The sequence below is a fragment of the Salmo trutta genome, chromosome 17 (assembly GCF_901001165.1).
Source record: "Salmo trutta chromosome 17, fSalTru1.1, whole genome shotgun sequence".
NCBI lineage: Eukaryota > Metazoa > Chordata > Actinopteri > Salmoniformes > Salmonidae > Salmo > Salmo trutta.
The window spans coordinates 16009620-16035100 of NC_042973.1; the positions used below are offsets into that span (position 1 = coordinate 16009620).

The window sequence follows — 25481 nt, forward strand, 5'->3', positions numbered from 1 at the left end:
ATACAGGTGTGCCAAACGTGTAGCTGCCAAAGGTCTTCAACAAAGTACTGAGTAAAGGGTCTGAATACTTATGTAAATGTAATATCTGTTTTTTATTTGTAATAAATGTGCAAAAATGTCTAAAAACCTGTTTTTGATTTGTCATTAATGGGGATTGTGTGTAGATTGATGAAAAAACAATTTAATCCATTTTAGAATAAGCCTGTAATGTAACAAAATGTGGAAAAAGTAAAGGGGTCTGAATACTTTCCGAATGCACTGTATGGAGACTGTTTACTGCCAAAATTATAATTTAAATACATGTAAAGGAAAATAAAAATATTTATAATGAAATGTTTCCTGATCTTCCATTTTATATATTTTGTGTGACTATCTGTTGCTCCATGTAGAGAATGTGTTATTCAAAGCATTTGTATGGGCTAATAGCAGTAATGCCCAAAATAATTTATCAAATAATTTTGTTCTATTTTTATTGGATAGTTCAAGGGGTCATAAAATTATAAATCAAATAGCTAAATGACCCTAGATTTGAGCTTTATTATGATGATAGTATTTCCATAAATTAAATTGTATAATGAAGCATGTGTGTAGCTGTATGAAGTGAAGGTCTTAAGTTAAACCATTCTTCTGCAATGGTTTTACAAGTGTATGGGCTATGAAATAAGGATCAGTTACTAGTCGGATTGTACAACACAGAATGAAGGGTTTGAAAGTGTGTGGTTTTATGTGTTGATTTCGCTTACTTTTTATATACAGTACCAGTCAAAAGTTTCACACATCTACTCATTCAAGAGTTTTTCTTAATTTGACCATTTTGTAGAATAATAGCAAAGACATCAAAACTATGAAATAACACATATGGAATAATGTTGTAACTAAAAAACTGTTAAACAAATATAAAATATATTTCATATTTGAGATTCTTCAAAGTAGCCAGCCTTTCCCTTGATGACAGCTTTGCACACTCTTGGCATTCTCTCAACCAGCTTCATGAGGTAGTCACCAGGAATGCATTTCAATTAACAGGTGTGCCTTGTTAAAAGTTTATTTGTGTAATTTCTTTCCTTCTTAATGCGTTTTAGCCAATAAGTTGTGTTGTGACAAGGTATGGGTGGTATACAGAAGATAGCCCTATTTGGTAAAAGACCAAGTCCATATTATGGCAAGAACAGCTCAAATAAGCAAAGAGAAACGACAGTCCATCATTATTTTAAGGTCAGTAAAAACAGAAAATGTCAAGAACTTTGAAAGTTTCTTCAAGTGCAGTCGCAAAAACCTTCAAGCAACCTTCTGCTGCAGAGGATAAGTTCATTAGAGTTACCAGCACCTCAGATTGCAGCCCACATAAATGCTTCACAGAGTTCAAGTAACAGACACATCTCAACATCAACTGTTCAGAGGAGACCTTCATGGTTGAATTTCTGCAAAGAAACCACTATTAAAGGACACCAATAAGAAGAAGAGTCTTGCTTGAGCCAGGAAACACAAGCAATGCACATTAGACCGTTGGAAATCTGACTTTGGTCTGATGAGTCCAAATGTGAGATATTTGGTTCCAACCGCCGTGTCTTTGTGAGACGCAGAGTAAGTGAACAGATGATGTCCTCGTGTGTGGTTCCCACTGTGAAGCATGGAGGAGGAGGTGTGATGGTGCTTTGCTGGTGACACTGTCAGTGATTTATTTAGAATTCAAGGCACACTTAAGCAGCACGGCTACCACAGCATTCTGCAGTGATACACCATCCCATCTGGTTTGTGCTTAGTGGGACTATCATTTGTTTTTCAACAGGACAATGACCCAACATACCTCCAGGCTGTGTAAGGGCTATTTGACCAAGAAGGAGAGTGATGGAGTGCTGCATCAGATAACCTGGCCTCCACCTATTGAGATGGTTTGGGATGAGTTGGACCGCAGAGTGAAGGAAAAGAAGCCAACAAGTGCTCAGCATATGTGGGACCTCCTTCAAGATTGTTGGAAAAGCATTCCAGGTGAAGCTGGTTGAGAGAATACCAAGAGTGTGTAAAGCTGTCATCAAGGCAAAGGGTGGCTACTTTGAAGAATCTCAAATATAACATATTCTTTGATTTATTTAACACTTTTTTGGTTACTACATGATTCCATGTGTGTTATTTTGTAGTTTTGATGTCTTTACTATTATTATACAATGTAGAAAATAGGAAAAATAAAGAAGGAACCCTTGAATGAGTAGGTGTGTGCAAACTTTGACTGGTACTGTACGTATTTTGATAGAACCTCCTTTGATAGTTCAAGCCATAATCTAATGATTAACTTAATATTATCAGAAGTGATAAAAGGAGGGAGTGTAATTGTACAAAGTATGCATCTACTCTCACTCTTTCTTGGTTCATGCAGGTGACTGTGATCTCCTCAGACCAATTGGCAAAACACCCAGAATATGTTCTGGAAGTTAGGATAGGAGAAATTGCTCAGTGTCTTGGGAAAATGAGCCCGCGCTATAACAGCCAGTCAGTCACCTGCAGGAACCAACCCTATGAACCCATTGTAGCTTTTTTGTTAGCAGTATATAAGAGGACAGAAGGGACCGCCCTGGCGGAGCTTATGGCAGACTTGTACTTTGTATGTGTGTTGCTTGTAACCTCTCCAATTAACTGATAATAAAGAATGATTCATTTAATATTGACTTCAGGTGTTTCCTTGGTATTGAATTTCCACCACAAACTGATAAGACGTTTGTGGGAGCTGTTTTGATAGACTTCCGTGCAGCTTTTGACATTATCGATAATAATCTGCTGATGGAAAAACTATTGTGTTATGGCTTTATATCCGCTGCTATATCGTGGATCGAGAGTTACCTGTCTAACAGAACACAGAGGGTAACTCAACCTTGTACATGTCATCTACCACAGCAAGTGAAATCACTGCAACACTTAACAAAGAGCTGCAGTAAGTTTTAGAATGGGTGGCAAGTAATAAGGCAGTACTAAATATTTCAAAAACGAAAAGGATTATATTTGGGTCAAATCATTAACTACTTACTACCTTATTACTAAACCTAACTAAATCTTGTAATGGATAATGTGGAAATTGAGCAAGTTGAGAAGACTAAACTGCTTGGAGTAACCCTGGATTGTAAACTGTCATGGTAAAAACATATTGATGCAACGGTAGCTAAGATGGGGAGAGGTCGGTACTTAATAAAGCGTTACTCTGCTTTCTTGACAAAATAAGTCCTACAGGCCCTAGTTTTGTCACATCTGGACTACTGCCAAGTCATATGGTCAAGTGCCACAAGAGGGACATATGCAAATTACATTTGGCCCAAAACAGAGCAGCACGGCTGGCCCTTAAATGTATATGGAGAGTAAACATCAATGACATGCATGTCAATCTATACTGTCTCAAAGTAGAGGAGAGATTGAATGCATCACTACTTGTCTTTGTGAGAGCTATTGACATGTTGAAAGCACCGAGCTGTCTGTTCAAATGACTAGCATACAGCTCAGACACCCATGTATACCCCACAAGACATGGTACCAGAGGTCTCTTCACAGTCCCCAAGTCCAGAACAAGCTCTGGGAAACGCACAGTACTACATAGAGCCATTACTACATGGAACTCTATTCCACATCTAGTAACTGATGCAAGCAGTAAAATCAGATTTATAAAACTAAACCTTATGGAACAACGCTAACTGTGAAGAGACACACACACACACAGGCACACACACACGCATCGTGCACACAGACGCTGGCACACACACTCTACACACAGGTACATGGTAATATTGTTGTATGGTGGTATTATACATTTTCTATTGTAGATATGCAGTGGTGTAATAATGTTATAAGATGTACAGTTATTTATTATTATTTTTGATTGTAAGGGGGATTCCTAATAAATACAATACAATACATGTGGACCATCCGCACTATCTAAATAAAGTGTGACCAAAAGTAAATCCAGATTAAAGCAATTTGAGGATTGATTATGTTTCATAATTGTCAACTTTTTACCTGAACGCAGACAGTGAGAAAGAACTTGTCATAGTCTTTGGGGCTGCGTCTTAGCAGAAACCTGCCATCTTTGGCGCCTACTTTTTTCAGCTTGTGCACTGCAAACTCAGACCTGAGAAAACAACATATAAAGGCACACAGATGTTTACATCTAATGTATCTCTATGGGTTTGATATAAGTCTGAAAGGACCTACGTGATTGGCCCATGGCAGTGGCTTTCAATGTCTTCAAGCAGGCTGGGAGGGGCAACGTCTTGACAGAAATAGTGACTGGAGTCTGTAGTCAGCCTGAAGTAGCCATCCACAAGTGAAACAAATGAAAGAGCCTCAGTCACTGTTTGAAACTCGGCCTCCTGTGGAGAAAAATGGTGACATGCACACTTTTTCATTAGCCATACACCCCCCGAAATGGATGCTGCTCAGGTGCAATGAGTCAGCATCAATTGTTGTTGATTAAGCATTAATTAAGGATGTATTGAGCATTGATTCAGTGTTATCAACCAACCAGGCATCTGTCGTCCTGCCGGGTGATCGTGACCACCCTGCTGTCCTGGGGAACCTGCTCGTGGCACGCCCTCTTGATGTTGATGTCGATGATCTCTGGGAAGTCACAGAATGTCTGCCACTCCTGTGAAAGAATGTACAGTTATGAAAATACTACTGTTCCCTTTCAGTCGGTCACTTGATATAACATACTATGGGGACATACAATCAAGCACCAAGCCGGCTCAGAGGGTACCAAACTAGGAGGCCCACGGCAGCCCAAGCACACACAGGTTTCTCCGGCTCAAAAAAGGCTACAGAAGCCACTTTTTTCCCTCAGACTTACCTGAGAAGCCTGAACTGTCAGAGAGAAGCCTGAACTGTAGTCCAAGTTCCTATACCCCACAATTCCAATACCAATATTTACCTTGAGAGCCTGAACTGTCAGAACTCGTACAAGGAACTGCAAGTCCAAAACAACAAAACACCTGTCGTAACTTGGTAAAGTGCACAGGGGCGCTGCATAAACATCGTCCAGAGACGATGAACCCCGGCAGACAAAGGCTCAAACCCACAGGGAACAGTGGTAACCTGGACAAAATCCTGCATAACTTCGACCACGGCAGCCCAAGTCCTTAAACCCCATCGATTCCAAAAAGGCTCACACAAGACCTGAGTCTGGAATGCCAAAACTCACAAAAGGAACCATAAGTCCAAAACAACAGGGAACCTGCTGTGACTTGATAATGCGCTTTTGCGCTCTGCCTCATCAAAGACACAAGGTAGCCCAAGGCTTAATCCCACAGGGGAACTGTTTCAGACTGTTTCAGACACCTCTGGAGACACTAGCCACTTCCATGGCAATCGGAAGAGCTTAGGTGTTTTACCTCTGAACACTCAAATGCTGGTTTTTCAACCGACTGTTGGATAAGGGGAACCATGGGGTGTTAACAACACTCGGTGGAGAATACAGATCCTGACTGCCAATGTGTCCAGCCTGAGACATTAAGTTATCCTGATTCTCAAACCTTACCATTGTTACGAATGCTGAGTCGCATTCAGAAGATTGTGGCCTTCGGATATAGAGTATTGCAGACTCGAAGTACTGTTATAAATAGCCAGGACGAAAAAAAATCACGATTTCACTAATATCATCAAAATCAATAAATCATAGCACGTTTTTGGGCTCATTCAGTAGTTTTAACCTGATAAAATAGAATCCTGTTGAAAAATTATTTTAAAAGTAACATTTATATTCCTTAACCATACATTGAAAATTATACTGTTGCTGCTTCCTGTTGTCATGGGTTTTCGATTTATGGCTGAGTGTCAAAACACCGGTTTTAGATGTCCAAATACATAATCAATATGCTGAAATAAATTGTGATATTTTGAAGACCAATACATAAAAGTTGCTCCCTACACACACACACACACACACACACACACACGTGTCACACTTATGTTCAGATTACTTGTATTTTGCTAAATTACAGGTTAAACTGCACACACACCAATATCTTTCAAGAAGCCAGTCAAGACTGGAATTGATTAGATTGTTCCATTGTAATCAATATCGAGTGCCAATGAATCACTAAAATTGATATTGGATTGAAATCAGTGGTAGAGGGACAATAACCGCTGCGACATGTACCGTTTGCGCTCTTCTAACAGAAAAAAAGCTATGAACTTGGGGATAATATATGTGTCTGTCGATAGATGACAACCTGTCGTAGCCATTTATCAACTTATATCTCTGTGAGAAAATGATTTCGGTAGATGGCCAATACGGAAGGATAGCTTAACCATCAATCCATGAATTCATGTGAGGCCAGAGACGTTTATGGAAGGGGTGCCTAACTGGTGCATATGACAAAAACACTTGTTCTAAACCAAAGATATTGATCTGTTTTAAATAATCGATTTTGTTAGATCTTGATGATTATAAAGTTTAATACTAACATAACCAATCTGAGGTTACAAGGATGTGTATTGCCTGTAATTCTTGCGTTTTTTGTTGTTGCTATTTTTTCATTTGTTTTGTTATGTGGCTAATTCCTTAAGAGGATGCTCCTTTTGTGGTCATGCGATAGGTAGTGGTGGAAAAAGTACCCAATACTTGAGTAAAAGTAAAGATACCTTAATAGAAAATGGCTCAAGTAATAGTAAAAGTCACCCAGTAAAATTCTACTTGAGTAAAAGTCTAAAAGTATTTGGTTTAAAATGTACTTATGTATCAAAAGTAAATGTAATTACTAAAATATACTTAAGTATCAAAAGTAAAAGTAAAAGTATAAATCATTTCAAATGTATTATCTTAAGCAAACCAGACAGCACCATTTTCTTGTTTTTTTAAATGTATTTACTGATAGCCAGAGGCACACTCCAACATTCAGACATAACTTACATATGAAGCATGTGTGTTTAGTGAGTCCGCCAGATCAGAGGCAGTAGGAATGACCAGGGATGTTCTGTTGATAAGTGCGTGAATTGGACAATTTTCCTGTCCTGCTAAGCATAAAAAATGTAATGAGTACTTTTGGGTGTCAAGGAAAATGTAAAAAGTAAAAAGTTTAATATTTTCTTTCGGGATGTAGTGAAGTAAAAGTAAAAGTAGTCAAAAATATAAATAGTAAAGTAAACTATAGATACCTAAACAAACTACTTAAGTAGTACTTTAAAGTATTTTTACTTAAGTACTTTACACCACTGGCCATAGGCTTATTGAAGGTGTGTTTTAGGACACTAAAGGCCCGTTATGATAGTATCAGGGACAACATCCTCTTCTGGGATGGGGGGAGGTTTTTGCAAGAAGAATATTGGAAGACAATTGGAGGTTTAGTTGCAGTTGCAGTATGTTTAGCAGTGCATATATTATGGTACAGCTACATGGATAGATGTCAGACATTGATTCTGGGTCTAGCAGCTTGATCATCATAGTACTTTTTGGTAGTAAGTTTACAGGCATATCATTTATTTAACTAGGCAAGTCAGTTAAGAACAAATTCTTATTTTAAATGACAGCCTAGGAACAGTGGGTTAACTGCCTTGTTCAGGGGCAGAACGACAGATTTTTACCTTGTCAGCTCAGGGATTTGATCTTGCAACCTTTCGGGTTGCTAGTCCAACGCTCTAACCACTAGGCTACCCTGCCACCCTTACCATGTTATGTATAATTTAAATTGTATCTCATTATTGTGATGAAATAAGTATAGCTAGTTATAATTGTAATGTCTTAGCAGATTATAAGAAAAGACAAGTTTTTACCTGGCTAAAAGAGAAGGAATATAATATCTATTCTTTACAGGAAACCCACTCTACAATTACAGATGATGTTGTAAGGAAAAAGGAATGGGAGGGAGAAATATATTTCTGTCATGGGCAAAGAAACTCAAAAGGGGTGATGATGTTAATTAATAACAATTTCGATCCGAATGTGCAAACTGTCCAAACAGATTAGAAAGTAAGGTGGATCATTTTAAATATTCTATTGGACGATAAACAGATTTGGCCAATTAATCTATATACTATATACTGATCATGGTGGAGGCTTAATCAAGCTAGTCATCTTGATTACTTTCTTGTATCCTTCACGCTGGCACCAAAAGTAAAAAAAGTTTTGATAGGGGGCAGAATGCAGTTGGACCATCAAATAATTGGCATCCACATAACTCTTACAGAATTCCCATGTGGGCGAGAATATTAGAAATGTAATCAAAGCCTATTGGATGACAACCTGTTTTTAACCAAGACAAAGAATTGTACAGCTTTTTCCTGCATAACATAGGTACAGCAGATTCCCATATTGTATGGGACACTTTTAAATGTGCCATTAGAGGTCATGCAATTCAATACTCATCTTTAAAACAAAAAAATCTGTTCAAAATAGTTAATATTATATTCAAAGGAAATAGTATAAGTAACAGTACAGATGGATAGCAATAAAAACGGTACCATAGAGGCACAGAATAAGTTATGGAGGAACTTATTTGGGAACGATCAAGTATAATGTATTACAAAAGTAAAGCGAATTGGATGGAAAGTCTTCAACATAGAAATGCTACCAATGGGGCCTCCTGAGTGGCGCAGCGGTATAAGCCACTGCATTGCAGTGCTAGAGTCGTCACTACAGACCCAGGTTTGATTCCGGGCTGTGTCACAGCCGGCCACGACCGGCGCACAATTGGCCTAGTGCGTTTGGGTTAGGGAGGGTTTGGTCGGTCGGGATGTCCCTGTCCTATTGCGCTCTAGCGACTCCTTGTGGTGGGTCAGGCGCATGCACACTGACTTCAGTCGCCAGCTGTACGGTGTTTCCTCCGACACATTGGTGCAGCTGGTTTCCGGGTTAAGCAAGCAGTGTGTCAAGAAGCAGTGCGGCTTGGCAGGGTTGTGTTTCGGCTCTCGACCTTCGCCTCTCCCGAGTTCGTACAGGAGTTGCAGTGATGGGACAAGACTGTAACTACCAATTGGATATCACGAAATTGGGGAGAAAAAAGGGGACTGTCCAAGCTCATGTTCTATAATAGTTATGACTGAAAACATATAATGTATAAGTACTCTTTCTAGATGTAATGTATATCAAAATATAATATCAAATTACTTTATTCTTGCTATGTAAGTCATGTAAAAACTAAAAAAGTGCCATGTATGTAAAATGTGTGTAGATTGTACATGTAACAAAAATCCCCCGAAGAGGGGAGGTGGTGAATAGTAATGATTGTGTGGTGAAAATGTTAGTCTGTGTAATGTAGTAACATGTTCTGTCCACCATAGGGAAATTAGTGTAATAAATAACATAATTTCATATGTCAAAGTAACTGGATAAAAAAGCAATGGCTTTTTTCTGGCCACTCTTCAGTAAAGCCCAGCTCTGTGGAGTGTATGGCTTAAAGTGGTCCTATGGACAGATAATCCAACCTCCGTTGAGGAGCTTTGCAGCTCCTTCAGGGTTATCTTTGGTCTCTTTGTTGCCTCTCTGATTAATTTCTTCCTTGCCTGGTCCGTGAGTTTTGGTGGGCGGCCCTCTCTTGGCAGGTTTGTTGTGGTGCCATATTCTTTCCATTTTTTAATAATGGATTTAATGGTGCTCTGTGGGATGTTCAAAGTTTTCGAACATTTTTTATAACCCAACCCTGATCTGTTCTTCTCCACAACTTTGTCCCTGACCTGTTTGGAGAGCTCCTTGGTCTTCATGGTGCCACTTGCTTGGTGGTGCCCCTTGCTTAGTGGTGTTGCAGACTCTGGGGCCTTTCAGAACGGGTGTATATATACTAAGATCATGTGACAGATCATGGGACACTTAGATTGCACACGGGTGGACTATATTTAATTAATTATGTGACTTCTGAAGGTAATTGGTTGCACCAGATCATATTTAGGGGCTTCATAGCAAAGGGGTCGAATATATATGCACGCACCACTTTTCCGTTTGGAATTTTTGGGAATTTTTTGAAACAAGTTATTTTTTTCATTTCACTTCACCAATTTGGACTATTTTGTGTATGGCCATAACATGAAATCCCAATAAAAATCCATTTAAATTACAGGTTGTAATGCAACAAAATAGGAAAAACGCCAAGGGGGATGAATACTTTTGCAAGCCACTGTAGCAAACTTACACATTTTTACAACAATTACATCTATTTCTTCCTGCTTTAATCATGGAGAGAGTTTAAAAAGTGCTCATAAGAACAACTGAAACAGGCACTCTAGACTAGAGCGTCCATAGGGTCTGTGCAGCAGGCTGAACGTTTGACGTCCCAATTATAAACAATATCTGCAACCATTTCCATGGCTTGGTGCGACGAGGCGCTACAGGAATATATATTTTTAAATGTCCACCAGTAGAAAACACCCCCCCAATAAAAAAATTGTATAAATAAAATCCTAAATAAATCAAATAAACACCCCCCCAATGAATTACTGTGCCTTAAAGTAGTATGGCAGAGTTTTCAAATCACGTTCATTTGATTGGTCATTTTCAACTGTCACACTCTCACTTCTGGCTTTTTTTAAATCACCATGCATTTCATTTGCTGATGAGTTTGTGCCTGTGTTTCATGAAACTACACTTCTTGTCCCATCAAAACAGTAACTCTGGGAGGCAAGTATATTGTCGCTCCAGCAGAGACGGAAGAGGAAGCGTGACATCTCACTGGTAAATTTTTTCTGGTTCATAGACAAGTAGACCAGACGCAGCTGCTATCGCATTGGCGTCTCTGGGTGAGCCACACCCCTTAAGTAGACCAGAACTGTGAATATTTTTTCAATGGTAAACGGCCTGAGTAAGACATCTTTATTTAACCTTGGCTCTAGGTGCACAGACTTCGCTCAAAGCTAGTGTACATTGATAATATATCATAATTTATAAAGTTGGCTATTAGAAACTTTTATTAGAAACGTTTTTTTGTTTGTGTGATGTTTTTAACTTTCATGTGGCCTACTTGGGATTTCACCACCATCTTTTTATCTGTTCAACAACACAGATTCAGGTCAAACTCACACAGGTTGCAACAAAGGCCTGCAGAAATGTCCATATTTCATGCCCATAGACATGGCTGTAGTGGACCCTATGCATAATCTTTTAATGGGGACAGCAAAACATGTTTTTACAATCTGGAAGAATATTTGTGTGCTGGATGTGTTCAGAGTGATGATTGTATGAATATAACTTTATAGTCTATCATTCTTATTAAGACGTTTTAGAATGTATGAACTAGGTTATAGGCATACTTAATACATGTTTGGAGTAGATTGCCTGCTGAGCTGAACTGGGGCGTGATATGAGTACAATAGTCAAGGTGTTAGGGGGGGAAAAAATGTACTTTAGTTTATTTATTCAATATTTTCTTAACTCTTATTTTTCTTAAAATGGCATTGTTGGCCTTGAGTGGCGCAGTGGTCTAAGGCACTGCATCGCAGTGCTAGCTGTGCCACTAGAGATCCTGGTTTGAGTCCAGGCTTTGTCGCACCCGGGAGCGACCGGGAGACCCATAGGGCGGCGCACAATTGGCCCAGCGTCGTCCGGGTTAGGGGAGGGTTTGGCCGGCAGGGATGTTCTTGCCCCATCGCGCTCTAGCGACTCCTGTGGCGGGCCGGGCATATGCACGCTGACATGGTGTACGGTGTACGGTGTTTCCTCCAACACATTGGTGTGGCTGGCTTCCGGGTTAAGCAGGCATTGTCTGTCAAGAAGCAGTGCGGCTTGGTTGGGTCGTGTTTCGGAGGACGCATGGTTCTCGACCTTCACCTCTCCCGAGTCCGTACGGAAGTTGCAGCGATGAGACAAGACTGTAACTACCAGAAAAAGAAAAAGCGGTAAAGGATTTTTTTTAAAAACATTGTCGGTTAAGGGCTTGTAAATAAGCATTTCATGGTAAGGTCTACACATGTTGTATTCAACGCAGGTGACAAATAAAAATATATTTTATTTAGCATGTGTAAAGATCCATGACCTTCCAGAGCCGACTAAACAAGACTGGTCAAGCTCTGTTTTTATTCTGACTTCTCAATACTGAGCTTCTACTTCTTATCATTAAAGACATTCTGACTTACATGTACACACTCGGAACAGGCCATTTTACGGTGTTGCCCCCATTGACCGAGCCACTTGGGAGCACTGTTGCCACAGTAAATTATTGGGGAGGAGGGCCCCGAGCCAAACAACTTTGTTAGCGAAACTGGCTCATCAAAATACATCAGCCTGTCCCTCTCAGGAATCCAGAGACCTGGCTCTGTTTATTCGGAAGCACTGTGCTAGGATTACCCCTCCTGTTAGCCTCTTGAGCGAAGTAACGCGCCACTCATCGGCAAAATCTTTAAACAAGGGTTAGCAACGCTTCACAGCTGCAGGGACCAGGAAGTAAATACCTTCCCTCAAACCTGGAGGAACCCCTATCAACTCTGACCACCGATCTTTCTCACAAAGTCAGCCCGACTCCCAGTGGAAGTTGAACCCAGCTGGAGACAATGGTCTTGCAACGTGGTCTGAGCCAAGGCCTCCTGAGCGTGTTTCCACCCCAGGCTAAAGGACAGCACTCGTGAGTATCTTACATTTTTCATTGTGAAACCACATGCCCTAGGGCACGGTCAGAGGTTCAAACTCAGCTGGTTAGCCTTTTCAAACTTACTCTTACCACTCAAGTAAGGAAGCACTGGCTACACAAGCAGAGCAGAAAGTAGTGGGTTTTTAGCCAACCCAAATCCTTCCCAAGCAAGGAATCATTAGCTACACAAGCAGAGCAGAAAGTAGTTAGCTTTCACCAAACACAAAAACCCATACCAAGACCCAAAAATTTAAACATCAAGGGGGACGAGTACTTTTTCCTCACTAACAGACACCTAAATTGGATCTGAATCTCCTAGCCATCATGTGCTTGAACTGAAGAGCGAAGAATTGAGGAAATGGAGCGAGCCCGGTATTATAGCCAAGAAGGCGAGGCTTCCAAGGGCGGGCTCGGCATCTATTGGCAGGTTGGGCGTGATTTTAGTTTGCTTCAGGTGAATAGGATTGGTTATTGACTCCTGTGATAGAAAAATTACATATTTACCTGATTTGTTTGATATTTAGCAATTATTTACTTAACAAACAGTGAGATATTTCTGTCCTGCTAATACTGAGTTTGACTGTCCACTCTAGCTTCCTGCAGCTAGGCTGGGTGTCGTGGACATGGGTTTTACTAAAGATAGCTTGAAGCTGACAATTGATTGATGTCTCGGTGATAAAAAACCAAACAGCCAAATTTCATTCTATCATTAGTTGGGCATGTGAGACATATGTCTCTGGTCTAACTGGGCCTACATTCTATCGAGGAGATTGTGGTTGTAACTGGGATAGAGAGGAGTAGAACAAAGGTCTCAATGGTTCTTAGACATCCTGGCATCTGGGAAATTAGGCCAGGGTCGGGGGTTTAGATAACGCCAGGTGCAGATAAAGACAGAATGAGACCAAAGTGGCTCATGGTGCCCCGCAATCTATATGGGAAGGGTGGAGCCAGCCATGGATGAATCATTTTTAGGTTTGGTATATAAAGACATGGTATTCTCTGTATGATTCAAGCCCTCGGACCGACAGTCAAGACTGCTGGGCTGACGGCTTCATTACTGCAATAATTAATAGATATTAAATAAAGATGATTGTTTGAAGAAATGACCAAGGCTCTCTCAGTACTGTATTTCCACGACACTCCCCATAGCATGTTATATCAAATGACCAACTGAAAGGGAACATTATTTATGTTTTGTTAGTCAGTCAATGTAGATACAGCATGATAATCATGATCATGACCCACAGTAGGGACTTTGCACTTTCTCTCACCAGGACATCAGCAGGGCAGTGACTTCCACTGAATTGTATGCCGCTCTCCCCGGCGACCCGCATAAGGTTGAATGTTGGTTCCTTCTGCTGCAGCTGGGTGCCGGGGTGGTTCACATGAAAGGTCTCAGTGCCGTGGGAAGGCTCCACCCCTGCCAGCTCCATCAGGTACTTCAGCTTTAGACTGCGTTCCCCCACCGAGCAGCGGCCAAGCTTCTTCAGGAACCGTTTCAGAGTGTTGCGGATTCTGTAGCGCGCAAGCCGGCTCAGTTGCTGGATTTCCTGCCGATGCGTCTCGGGAAGGCATGACTTGTAACTGAAAAAAATGGTAATTGATCTATTGTGCACAGCCAAATAAGAAACCAAGAGACCCATTGGCATAAAAAAAGGTACTCATTTTCACACCCTCTTTTCAGTATTCATACCTGACATTCTTGCACACCTCCCTTACGCTCTGGTTGTGTTCCTTAGCCAGTCGCCAAAGGTCGAGCACTGCCAGGCCAAGACACTCCTCCTGGACGCTCAAGGGAGGTGAGACCCCCGCCTGGCCAGCCACAAAGTCACTACGGGACTAAAGGGTCACAAAAAATTAAGACTATGCACAGAATGCAGGAAGTAGTAGAACACTTACAGTGCCTTCAGAAAGTATTCAGACCCCTTGACTTTTTCCACATTTTATTAGGTTACAGCCTTATTGTAAAATTGATTAAATTGTTAGCTTTTTTCATCAATCAACACACAATGCCCTATAATGACAAAGGAAAAACAGGTTTTTGAATTTTTTGCTAATTTATAAAAAATAAAAAACTGAAATATCACATAAGTATTCAGACCCTTTACTCAGTACTTTGTTGAAGCACCTTTGGCAGCGATTACAGCCTCAAGTATTCTTGGGTATGACACTACAAGCTTGGCACACATGTATTCAGGGAGTTTCTCTCATTCTTCTCTGCAGATCCTCTCAAGCTCTGTCAGGTTGGATGGGGAGCGTTGCTGCACAGCTATTTCCAAGTCTCTCCAGATTTGTTAGATCGGGCTGAAGTCTGGGCTCTGGCTGGGCCACTCAAGGACATTCAGAGACTTGTCCCGAAGCAACTCCTGCATTGTCTTGTCTGTGTGCTTAGGGTTGTTGTCCTGTTGTAAGGTGAACCTTTGCCCCAGGCTGAGGTCCTGACTGATCTTGAGTAGGTTTTCATTAAGGATCTCTCTGTACTTTGCTCTGTTCATCTTTGCTTCGATCCTGACTAGTCTCCCAGTCCCTGCCACTGTTAAACATCCCCACAGCATGATGCTGCCAACACAACAATTCACGGTAGGGATGGTGCCAGGTTTCCTCCAGACGTGACGCTAAGCATTCAGGACAAAGAGTTTGTGATTGGTGGAGTGCTGCAGAGATGGTTGTCCTTCTGGTTCTTGGTCACCTCCCTGACCAAGTCCCTTCTGCCCCGATTGCTCAGTTTGGCTGGGCGGCCAGCTTAAGGAAGAGTCTTGGTGGTTCCAAACTTTGTCCATTTAAGAATGATGGAGGCCATTGTGTTCTTGGGGACCTTCAATGGTGCAGAATTTTTTTGGTACCCTTCCCCAGATCTGTGCCTCGACACAATCCTGTCTCGGAGCTCTACGGACTATTCCTTCGACCTCATGGCTTGGTTTTTGCTCAAGCATGCACTGTCAACTGTGGGACCTTATATAGACAGGTGTGTTCCTTTCCAAATCATGTCCAATCAATTGAATTTACCACAGGTGGACTCCAATCAAGTTGTAGAAACATCTCAAGGATGATCAATGGACACAAGATGCACCTGAGCTCAATTTTGAGTCTCATAGCAAAGGGTCTGAATACTTATGCAAATAAGCTATTTCTGTTTTTGTGTATTTATACATTTGCAAAAAAGTCTAAAAACCTGTTTTCACTTTGTCATTATGGGGTATTGTGTGTAGATTATATTTTTATAGAATTCATTTTAGAATAAGGCTGTAACATAAAAAATGTGGAAAATACAAAATGTCTGAATACTTTCCGAAGGCACTGTACATATACATGCATGTGTTCTGCCCTTGTGGGCATTCTAAAGATAATCATTCACAACAAATGGCCTTATGTAGTGTTGGAAAATCACAATTGTGCGATAATGTAATTTCACATTATTTATTGCCATATGAAAATAGTCTATATTTAAATGTGAGTTTTGGCTTACTGCAAAGGTTGGAAGTGTTTTCTATGTACCTGGGCAAAGAGATAATCAATGACACAGTAGTCGAGCACTGCACTGATTCTGCCTCTTCTCAGACAGTAGCGGTATGATGTTTTTGACCCCTCTCCAAACCAGTTGGCAAAGAAAAACCTTTGTAACAACGGAGGAAATAAAAAAGTACCATTTAATACATACATGAGTCATCCAGTTCACATTCACAGCTAATAAAATCCCTTTGTATGAGAAAACAGAATGGTGGTGCTATGCTGGTGCAGTACACATGACTAAGCCCAAATAAAGTGCAACATAATAGTTAATATTGGGCATTAAATGTATTTCTAGTAAAATGTTTATTTTTTTACACAAAAATCCATAAAGTTTTTTCTCACCTGACTCTGTAGTGAATGCTAATACTTTCATCAGTGCTGAAAACATGTGTTGGGGGGTAAAAGTTGGACAGATCATCAAACGCCAAAGCAAATAGGCTGTGGTACACTGGTAGGATTCCTAAGGAGAGAGAAAAGTTATTGTAAGAAACTTTTTTTTGCAGGTTTGAACATCTATGCTAATACGCGACTGCATTCTCAAGAAATAGAAAGTTTAGAGACAGCAAGGTCCTGAAGGAAGATACACAAGGCTCCAATAAATATTTGGTAATTCCACAACAAATGGGTATGCACACTCAAAAGGTGGCGTAGTCAAGGAAATTTCCAAAATTCCTCCCTTAAAGGGGCAATCTGGGATTTAAACAACAACAAAGCGATCAACTCGCCACTTTTTTGGTAAACAGCTGAATGACGTTTATTTCACACCATATTACAATTATTCCTCAGAGTGTTACAATATATGCTCTTCAACAGGGTGAAATAAAAAAATGACAACCATACTCACATCAAAACACATATCTTACCACATTTTTTTGCTGCCAGGACACAGACCCTTTCAGCAGAGATTTGTCCAGAGGATATATTGAACGTTGTTCCCGCCTTTGTGGCAGGGAGGAAGTAGAGATGGACTTGTAAACCAGAGCTAGAACCAGACCTTTGGCTGCCCCCCCTCTCCCTGTCCATTAGAGGTGCGGTCTCCTCCTCAGTGAGATCCATTGGTAGAACCACTCCTGAAACACAAATTACCTGAGAAACTGCAAGTAAATTGAGGGAAGAGGAAGGATAGTGACGTGCTAGATTTTACAAGAAGAGGATGACGTCAACAAGCTCGCTACTGAAGCCACAAGGGAAAATGAAATGTTATTAAAAGCTAGGGGTTTCCAAAACAGAGGAACTAAACCATGGGAATCTACACAAGACATTTTGTTAAATCTATTTCAACAAGACCAGGTTAAGGCTTTTTGGAACAGAAAACTGAAAATATATGTTGAAAAATATATACAATAGTGAAAAACACACCATATGGAGAGCAACACTCTCATTTGAACAAACCTAACATTCCAACACAGTTGTGAGTCTTAACATCCAAAGATTAACATTTGAACTGGACTCAAGCACTTAATCACATAACCTCAATTACTTAATCAATGTTGTCTTGACACTACCTAGTGTCAGCTTGACAAAAATAAGCAGTAAAAGACATCAACTGAAGTTCAGTCTTCACCACTACATCACACAGTAGCCTATGTACGTACTCCATTACCTCAAAATATGATGGACAGCAAGGTGTCTTCTTTCTGATCAGGCATCCATGTCTTCGATGTCTCTTGTTGATGAGGCTTTTGCTTCTATGTTTCATGGTGGTGGGAGGAGGAAAGTAATACAGTTTCCTGTTTGAGACAGAGCAACATATTTCCTGACCAAAAAATGTATCTTGATTAGTATCTTCAACCTGTTTTAACCTCACCCTGTTCTAGTTTTCAGAAGAGACTTTACCATAAATTACATCTGTCAATACCATTTCCTCTGTGGTGAAAGGGAATTTAAGACGTGAAAGTGTGACAATAATTGTGTGTACATTTTCTTGCAATATTATATGAGAAATTATTTTTGCCTTTTTCACATGTAGCAGATATAGACAGAAAATGTGTAAACAGACTTGAACATGAGTTGGAATGTTATTCAACTGACTTGTTTAAGACAAAAAGAAAGCGCTTTGAAGCTGTACTGTGGTTTCCTCTTTCACTGACAAGCAGTGGGTTCTTGTAGTTTCCTGTCGCGAACCAAACAAAAAAAGATACCCAAGTTATATGAAAGTGAAAACCCTGTGTTGTTCAATGGGCACACTTAGTTTCCCATTAGGCATTGCCTGTATTTGCCATACGAGGTTACGTTTCTCTTAATGTAATTTAGATTTCACCATAGCCTCTCAAACCTCTCTATCGGAATATGATATTATTCAATATTGTGTTGATGCTGTGCTAAAGTTGGTCATCTTCCATTGATTAGACTATAGGGCCATACCATTATGAGTCTTCTGTTAAGAGTTCATATCATATTTTCTGAGTGTACCATAAACTGCAAAGGCAGTCTAACTTGAAGATGTTCATCCGAATGTTGTGAGTAGAGTGCGGGTTTGCTATTACTCTTTATGGAGTGCAGGAGCACTTCAAGACTTCTGGTCTGCCATGTTCCAGAGACCTTGTTACTTCCAACTGTTTACAGAGTTTGAAGCACATGAGCTAGTTGACATGAATGGCCCATGGGGTGGAAAAGTGAGAGGTTCTAGGTCTGAGATTGAGCAGGCAGCAGGGAGCAAAGGCAGAACACAAAACACAGTTTAACATTTATTTTCTTAAGGCATGATTTTCAGTTTCAGCATACAGCTTCCAGCACATTCTCAATACAGTTCAATTCCTGTGTTTCCAAATTCTGTTCCATAAATATCACTTCTTACTTTTACTATAAAACCATGCTACTTAAAATCAGACACATACAAACCAAACTAAAAGGGGTCACAGGAAGCAACACAGCTCAGCAGCCAGCTGTCCATCTTCATTTCTTAGTCAATTACAGCACAAACTAATTTGCCACGTGCTCTTCTTTGGTATATTGGCATTCGCACAATTTAGTGTGCATGCTGCCACCTACTGTGCAGAATGGAAACAGGATTCCATACAAACTAGCAAAATAAATAAACTACGCTAAATCAAACTACTTTTCTGTTCAAAATAAAAACAGATCTTATCCCTACACAGGCTCAAGGAGAGCCTATGAGGGTGGGCCGTCATCTGGCGCCAGTACCCCTTGCAAGTCTTCTGTTATAAACTCCTGAAGTCCCAATGAACTTTTCTGCCGAGGCCACAATAATGTCCAGTTTCTTTGACACTTGAGCCATCCAGTTTATAACTGTGGCAATGAGCGCCACAGAATCTAACTTTTTAACACACAGGGTCTATTTTGACTGGCAGCAAACATTTACAACTGGCTGTGGTACATCCAATACCATATCTTCACTAGTCACTTTTTTCTCAATGCTTTTAAAATCATCGCCGCATAGGAAATTCGATTGACCACTAACTTTAGACACCTTGTTCGCCTTCACCCTTACAGTGCACTCCAGGACCTCGGGATCATGATCTCCACCACATTTTCAACATTGTCATCCTTCACACTTTTCTTCAGTATACTCTGTCCATCTGCACACGCTTTCAAATCTAATTTTATTGGTCACATGCACATGGTTAGCAGATGTTAATGTGAGTGTAGTGAAATGCTTGTGCTTCTAGTTCCGACAGTGCAGTAATATCTAACAAGTAATCGAATAATTCCCCAACAACGACCTAATACACACACATCTAAAGGGGTGAATGAGAGTATGTACATATAAGTATATGGATGAGCGATGGCCGAGCGGCATAGGCAAGGTGCAGTAGATGGTATAAAATACAGTATATACATGTGATATGAGTAATGTAAGATATGTAAACATTATTAAAGTGGCATTATTTAAAGTGACTAGTGATCCATTTATTAAAGTGTCCAGTGGTTAGGTTTCAATGTAGGCAGCAGCCTCTGAGTTAGTGATTGCTGTTTAGCAGTCTGATGGCTTTGTAAGTCGCTCTGGATAAGAGCGTCTGCTAAATGACTTAAATTTAAATGTAAATGAGATTGAAAAAACTTTTCTATCTCTCGGTCCCAGCTTTAATGCACCTGTACAGACATCACCTTCTGGAGGAAAGTGTTGGTTCTGTGTTTTAAAAAAAAAAATTATAAAGAAAAGTGCTACCCCTTTTTCATGGTATCCAATTGGTAGTTAGTCTTTTCTCATCACTGCAATTCCCGTACAGACTCAGGAGGGGCGAAGGTCGAGAGCCGTGCGTCCTCCGAAACACAACTGCTTCTTGACACAATGCCCACTCAACCTGGAAGCTAGCCGCACCAATATGTCAGAGGAAACACTGTACACCTGGCAACCGGGTCAGCATGCACTGCGCCCGGCCCTCCACAGGACTCACTAGTGTGCGATGGGGCAAGGACATCCCTGCCGGCCAAACCCTTCCCTAACCCAGATGACGCTGGGCCAATTGTGCACCGCCCCATGGGTCTCCTGGTCACGGCCTGCTGAGACAGAGCCTGGACTCAAACCCAGAATCTCTAGTGGCACAGCTAGCACTGCGATGCAGTGCCTTAGACCACTGCGCCACTCGGGAGACCGGTTCTGTGTTTTAATAGAGATTTATTTACACAGGTGAAGCTTGGTTACTTAAGATTTGCTATAAGAGCTTTCGTTCCCCAACCATTGCAGTGTAAAAAAATGTACAGATTTGGGCATGTTTCAAGAGCAATGCCTGTTCACACCGCTATCCTCCATTCACCTAGTGGGTAAGGTGTTGGGCACCAACTACCCCTAAAATTCTCTTCAGGTATTTAATGTTAACAGCTGTTGTCACCCCTGAAATGACTCCTTTAACAGGCACTCTGCTCCAAAGTTCAAAGCACAATACTTCTGTTGTATGGATTGTTTTGAGGCCCACTGCAATATTTCTCTAGTCTTCCTAAACACAATTAATCAGTATAAGACCACCTCGATATCACCAATCCACCATGCCTCTGGACTGCATCACCTCCTGTGGGCAGCCACCAAGAAACACAAAAACAGGGGGTTTAAATACATTCAGCACAAATCACATGACCAGTCAATTATCCAGTCAATTATCCAATAGAAATAATTGTTTCTGATTACATGCAAATGAGCCACACCTGTGACACACATGTACGATATTGTTAAGTAATCACCAGAGTTGTGGACTCAAGTCACAAATTTGATGACTTGAGACTCGACTTTATAGAAAATAAAATAACTTGAGACTTGACATGGAGCCTCAGGACTTGACTTTGACTGATGACTTGAACTTATCTGGACAGGTTTTGTAATGTTTTGTCAGTTATTTTGTGGCACGGAGTCTATGTGGATTACTCTACACACACAGCCAGAGACAGTAAGTAGCATCGCTCTTGCAAAAAAACCTGCAACAGATTGGCTAGTGAAACACATACACAGCACTCTGATTGGACCAGCAAACTGTCAATCAACACAGATCGGGTGAGCTAGCAAACGTCATATTGCTGGAAGAGAGGATCACCATAAAAATATGTAGCTCAAATTTTTGGGTGATTTAAGAATATTAACTGTTTACTTTGCAAGCTCACCAGCAATGGGGCAATAATTACTAGCTTAGGCCTACTGGTCTTTTGGTATGTAACAAATGCTTGAAAATGATGATTTACTTATGAAGTTTGCATTTGGAATGTTTTGTTTAAAATAAATTACTGTGGCGAAGACGCACCATAGGCACAGATCTTCACTTGCGCTCACCAAACTCCTGCCAGAGGAGAGGGCTTTTTTTCTCTTGTTGAAATGTTTGTTTTCGCACATTTAAATGCATAGACCCTATGTGGTAAATCTATATTCCACCTAATACTACAATAATTGCTAGCGTTTCATCATTCCATCCCTGTACCGTTTATTGCAACACCTAGACATTTCTGTTTCATGTTTGATAGGCCTACGATACATTTTAATTTAGCCAACCATTTCAAATAATTGGAATTCACCACTTCTGAGGATCACTTAGAAGGTCACACAGACACTTTTCAGAATGAGGTCCTTCCAATAAGGTTTCACCAGGTACCGTGCTTCACACAGAACACACAGTCACCCTGGCCCCTCACCCCTACAGACCGCACCAATCCCCACTGTGATCAATTCAGTGTCAGGATGGCTCTAGGTCGCCCAACAACCGACCAGTGGCAGAGTATCTTTGAGTTCACAAACTCTCAGATTACTCTCCTCTGACTCGGCCCTGCTTATGCCTCCAAGGTGCCCCCCTCACACAGGAATACACAATCAGAGCCCACGTAATAGAGGCTTTTCTTAAAAACTCTACTTTGTGTGTTTCGCTCAACTCTTTATTTTTTTTAAACTAAGTTCGAGATGTGGTATCCACTCGACTCGCTGCCTCTCAGATCTTAGGTTGGTCCATCTGCTCTGTTCCCGAAGTGTGGTCTCCCTGAGATCCCAAGTTTGAGGGATCCCTCGTGCACGATTTACCCAGGTCGTCAGGAGCGGTCATCAAGTGAAGATTCACATCCCATCCCCCTCGCCAAAAGTGGTGGTTAATTACTTTGCTATCAAATGAGAAGAGACAAACTTATCACACAAGAAAGAGTTATACTTAAACAAAATCCTTAATCACTTATTAATAAGGGAGCAGGTCAATACAATGCACACATATAAAGTGAATCGATTGAGTGCTCTACGATAATGAAGGCTGGTTATGGCTGGTCGACGATTCATGCTCAGATGATTCGTTGAGAGCCCAGAGACAAAATACAAAGGTCTTTTATAGCCAAGATTCACCCCTTTCAACCTACATGACAAACAACAGATATATAGAATGGGTCATAAGGTTAAGATCTGTATGAAAGATACCGATAATACATAGCAGACAGAATCTGCTGTGTCAACAGTTCTCATTGTATAGAGACCAGTGTCTGGCCCCTTATAGAACAGAAACATTAACTCATTGCTCTGGAATGCTCTTTAGGTTTTATCACCCAAAAGACATCGTAAATCTCCTGTCAGTGTTATCTCCCAGAGGCCCATCCTCAGTAGAACACACACAGAATAGTTAACAGAATACTCTATTCTGTTGCATAAAACAACCATTTGATGCAATAAAAGTATTATAACATAATCTTGCAATTTTCCACCATAGTGGGAGTAATGTTTATTGTGCACCTGGACAAGACTCAAGGTAGAAGTTCTGTTTATGTAGTTCAATGTATCGTTTCCAGGGTTATGTCGGAGTTCCGCGTGTCTTTGTCCTATGTCTCTATCTTTCTGGTTGTTGGTAATAGGCGTGCGCGTGCCTCAGTGTGTATAGAAATAGGCTACATGGCCGAGCGCCACGCTTTGGAGTAAGAACGTTGAATAAGATTAAATGAGTGTTCCATGTATGCATGGTGTCGAAATATCATTTAAGTCTGATTAAGACAATTGTAACGATGGATGTGGAAATCGCCTTTTACCTTGTAGAACCAGTTTATTGGTTGTAATTGCCAATTGGGTAAGTATATGGTCCTGAGGGCTTATGTAGATCTACCTGTTTGAGCTCCTGTTAGACAGATTCTATTTTTGGTTTCTCAAGGGGAGGCTGTACAGTCTTGCCCTCTATCTGCATCTGTTCAGATAGGACAGGTTAAGCCTGATACAGAGGCTATTTCCTTTGGGCTATTGCCTGTGTATATTTGGTAAATCTACTTGTATTTTATTTTTTTATTCTCTCCCCAATTTCGTGGTATCCAATTGGTAGTAGTTACAGTCTTGTCTCATCGCTGCAACTCCCTTACGGACTCGGGAGAGGCGACGGTCGAGAGCCATGCGTCCTCCGAAAAACAACCCAACCAAGCCGCACTGCTTCTTGACACAATGTCCATCCAACCCGGAAGCCAGCCGCACCAATGTTGGAGGAAACACCATATACCTGGCGACCGTGTCAGCGTGCACAGCGCCCGGCCCGCCACAGAAGTCGCTAGTGCGCGACGAGACAAGGATATCCCTGCCGACCAAACCCTCCCTAACCCGGACAACGCTGGGCCAATTGTGCGCCAACCCATGGGCCTTCCGGTCGCGGCCGGCTGCGACAGAGCCTGGACTCGAACCCAAAATCTCTAGTGGCACAGCTAGCACTGCGATGCAGTGCCTTAGACCACTGCACCACTCGGGAGGCCCCTACTTGTATATTTTGTATGATATGGTGCTTTTGTATTTATTAGGGATCCCCATTTGCAGCAGCTACTCTTCCTGGGGTCCAGCAACATTAAGGCAGTTATATACAATTAAAAATATTACATGACATTACATTTCATAACACTTTTCACAAAGTAGTGTGTGTACCCACTACTCTATTACCACATTTACAATACAAAATCCATGTGTATGTAGTTTGTATGCGTGTGTCTGTGCCTGTGTGTCTGCTTGAATCAGTTACCTGATATGAAATAGAGTTCCATGTAGCACTGTGCGCCTCCCATAGTCTACTCTAGACTTTGGGATTGTGAAGAGACCTCTGATGGCATGTCTTGTGGGGTATGCATGGGTGTCCGAGTGTGTGCTAGTAGTTTAAAACAGACAGCTCGGTGCATTCAGCATGTGTCACATCCTGACCAGTATAAGGGGTTATTTGTTATTGTAGTTTGGCCAGGGCGTGGCAGGGGTGTGTTTGTTTTGTGTTGTTGGGGTTTTTGGGTATTGTTCTATGTTTTGTATTTCTAAGTTCTTTCTATGTTGTGTATTTCTTTGTGTTGGCCTGGTATGGCTCTCAATCAGGGACAGCTGTACTTCGTTGTTGCTGATTGGGAACCATACTTAGGTAGCCCTTTTTCCACCTGTCTTTTGTGGGAAGTTGATTTTGCATTGCTGTGTGTAGCCTGCAAAACTGTCAAGCTGTTGTTTGGTTTCTTGTTTTTGTTTAGTGTTCAATAAAAGTTAAAGATGAGCACTCAACCCACTGCGCCTTGGTCCATTCACTACGACGGCCGTTACAGCATGTCAATTCTTCTTACAAAAACAAGTGATGAAGTCAATCTCTCCTCTACTTTGAGCCATGAGAGTTTGAGATGCATATTTATTAATATTAGCTCTCCGTGTACATTTAAGGGCCAGCCGTGCTGCCCTGTTCAGAGCCAATTGTCATTTTCCTAAGTCCCTCTTTGTGGCACCTGACCACACGACTGGTGTGACAAAACTAGGGCCTGTAGGACCTGCCTTGTTGATTGTGTTGTTAAGAAGGCAGAGCAGGTCTCCCGAGTGGTGCAACAGTCTAAGGCACTGCATTGCAGTGCTTGAGGCGTCACTACAGACCCGGGTTCGATCCCAGGCTGTGTTGCAGCCGGACGCGACCAGGAGACCCATGAGGCGGTACACAATAGCCTAGCAACGTCCGGGTAAGGGGAGGGTTTTGGTGGCCAGGATGTTCTTGTCCTGCTCTAGCGACTCCTTGTGGCGGGCCAGGCGCATGTGCGCTGACTTCAGTCGCCAGT

General features: G+C 41.3%; 1 protein-coding gene across 3 annotated transcripts in view; it reads right to left on the minus strand.

The window, feature by feature from the left end:
* Positions 1-17757, minus strand: part of jak3 (Janus kinase 3 (a protein tyrosine kinase, leukocyte)) — a 34430-nt gene extending 16673 nt beyond the window's left edge. Inside the window, exons 1-9 of one of the 3 annotated variants that reach the window (XM_029695874.1) lie at positions 17638-17757; positions 16898-17104; positions 16377-16494; positions 16020-16137; positions 14218-14363; positions 13796-14108; positions 4502-4624; positions 4192-4349; positions 3997-4108 (exon numbers count right to left, since the gene is read on the minus strand). In XM_029695874.1, coding sequence (XP_029551734.1) covers positions 3997-4108; positions 4192-4349; positions 4502-4624; positions 13796-14108; positions 14218-14363; positions 16020-16137; positions 16377-16494; positions 16898-17090 — 1281 coding nt within the window. In that variant the 5' untranslated portion in view covers positions 17091-17104; positions 17638-17757. Of the gene's footprint in view, positions 1-3996; positions 4109-4191; positions 4350-4501; positions 4625-13795; positions 14109-14217; positions 14364-16019; positions 16138-16376; positions 16495-16897; positions 17121-17629 lie in introns of all 3 variants that reach the window. The other 2 variants (XM_029695873.1, XM_029695875.1) reach the window with 2 other exon arrangements.
* Positions 17758-25481: the final 7724 nt, after the last annotated feature.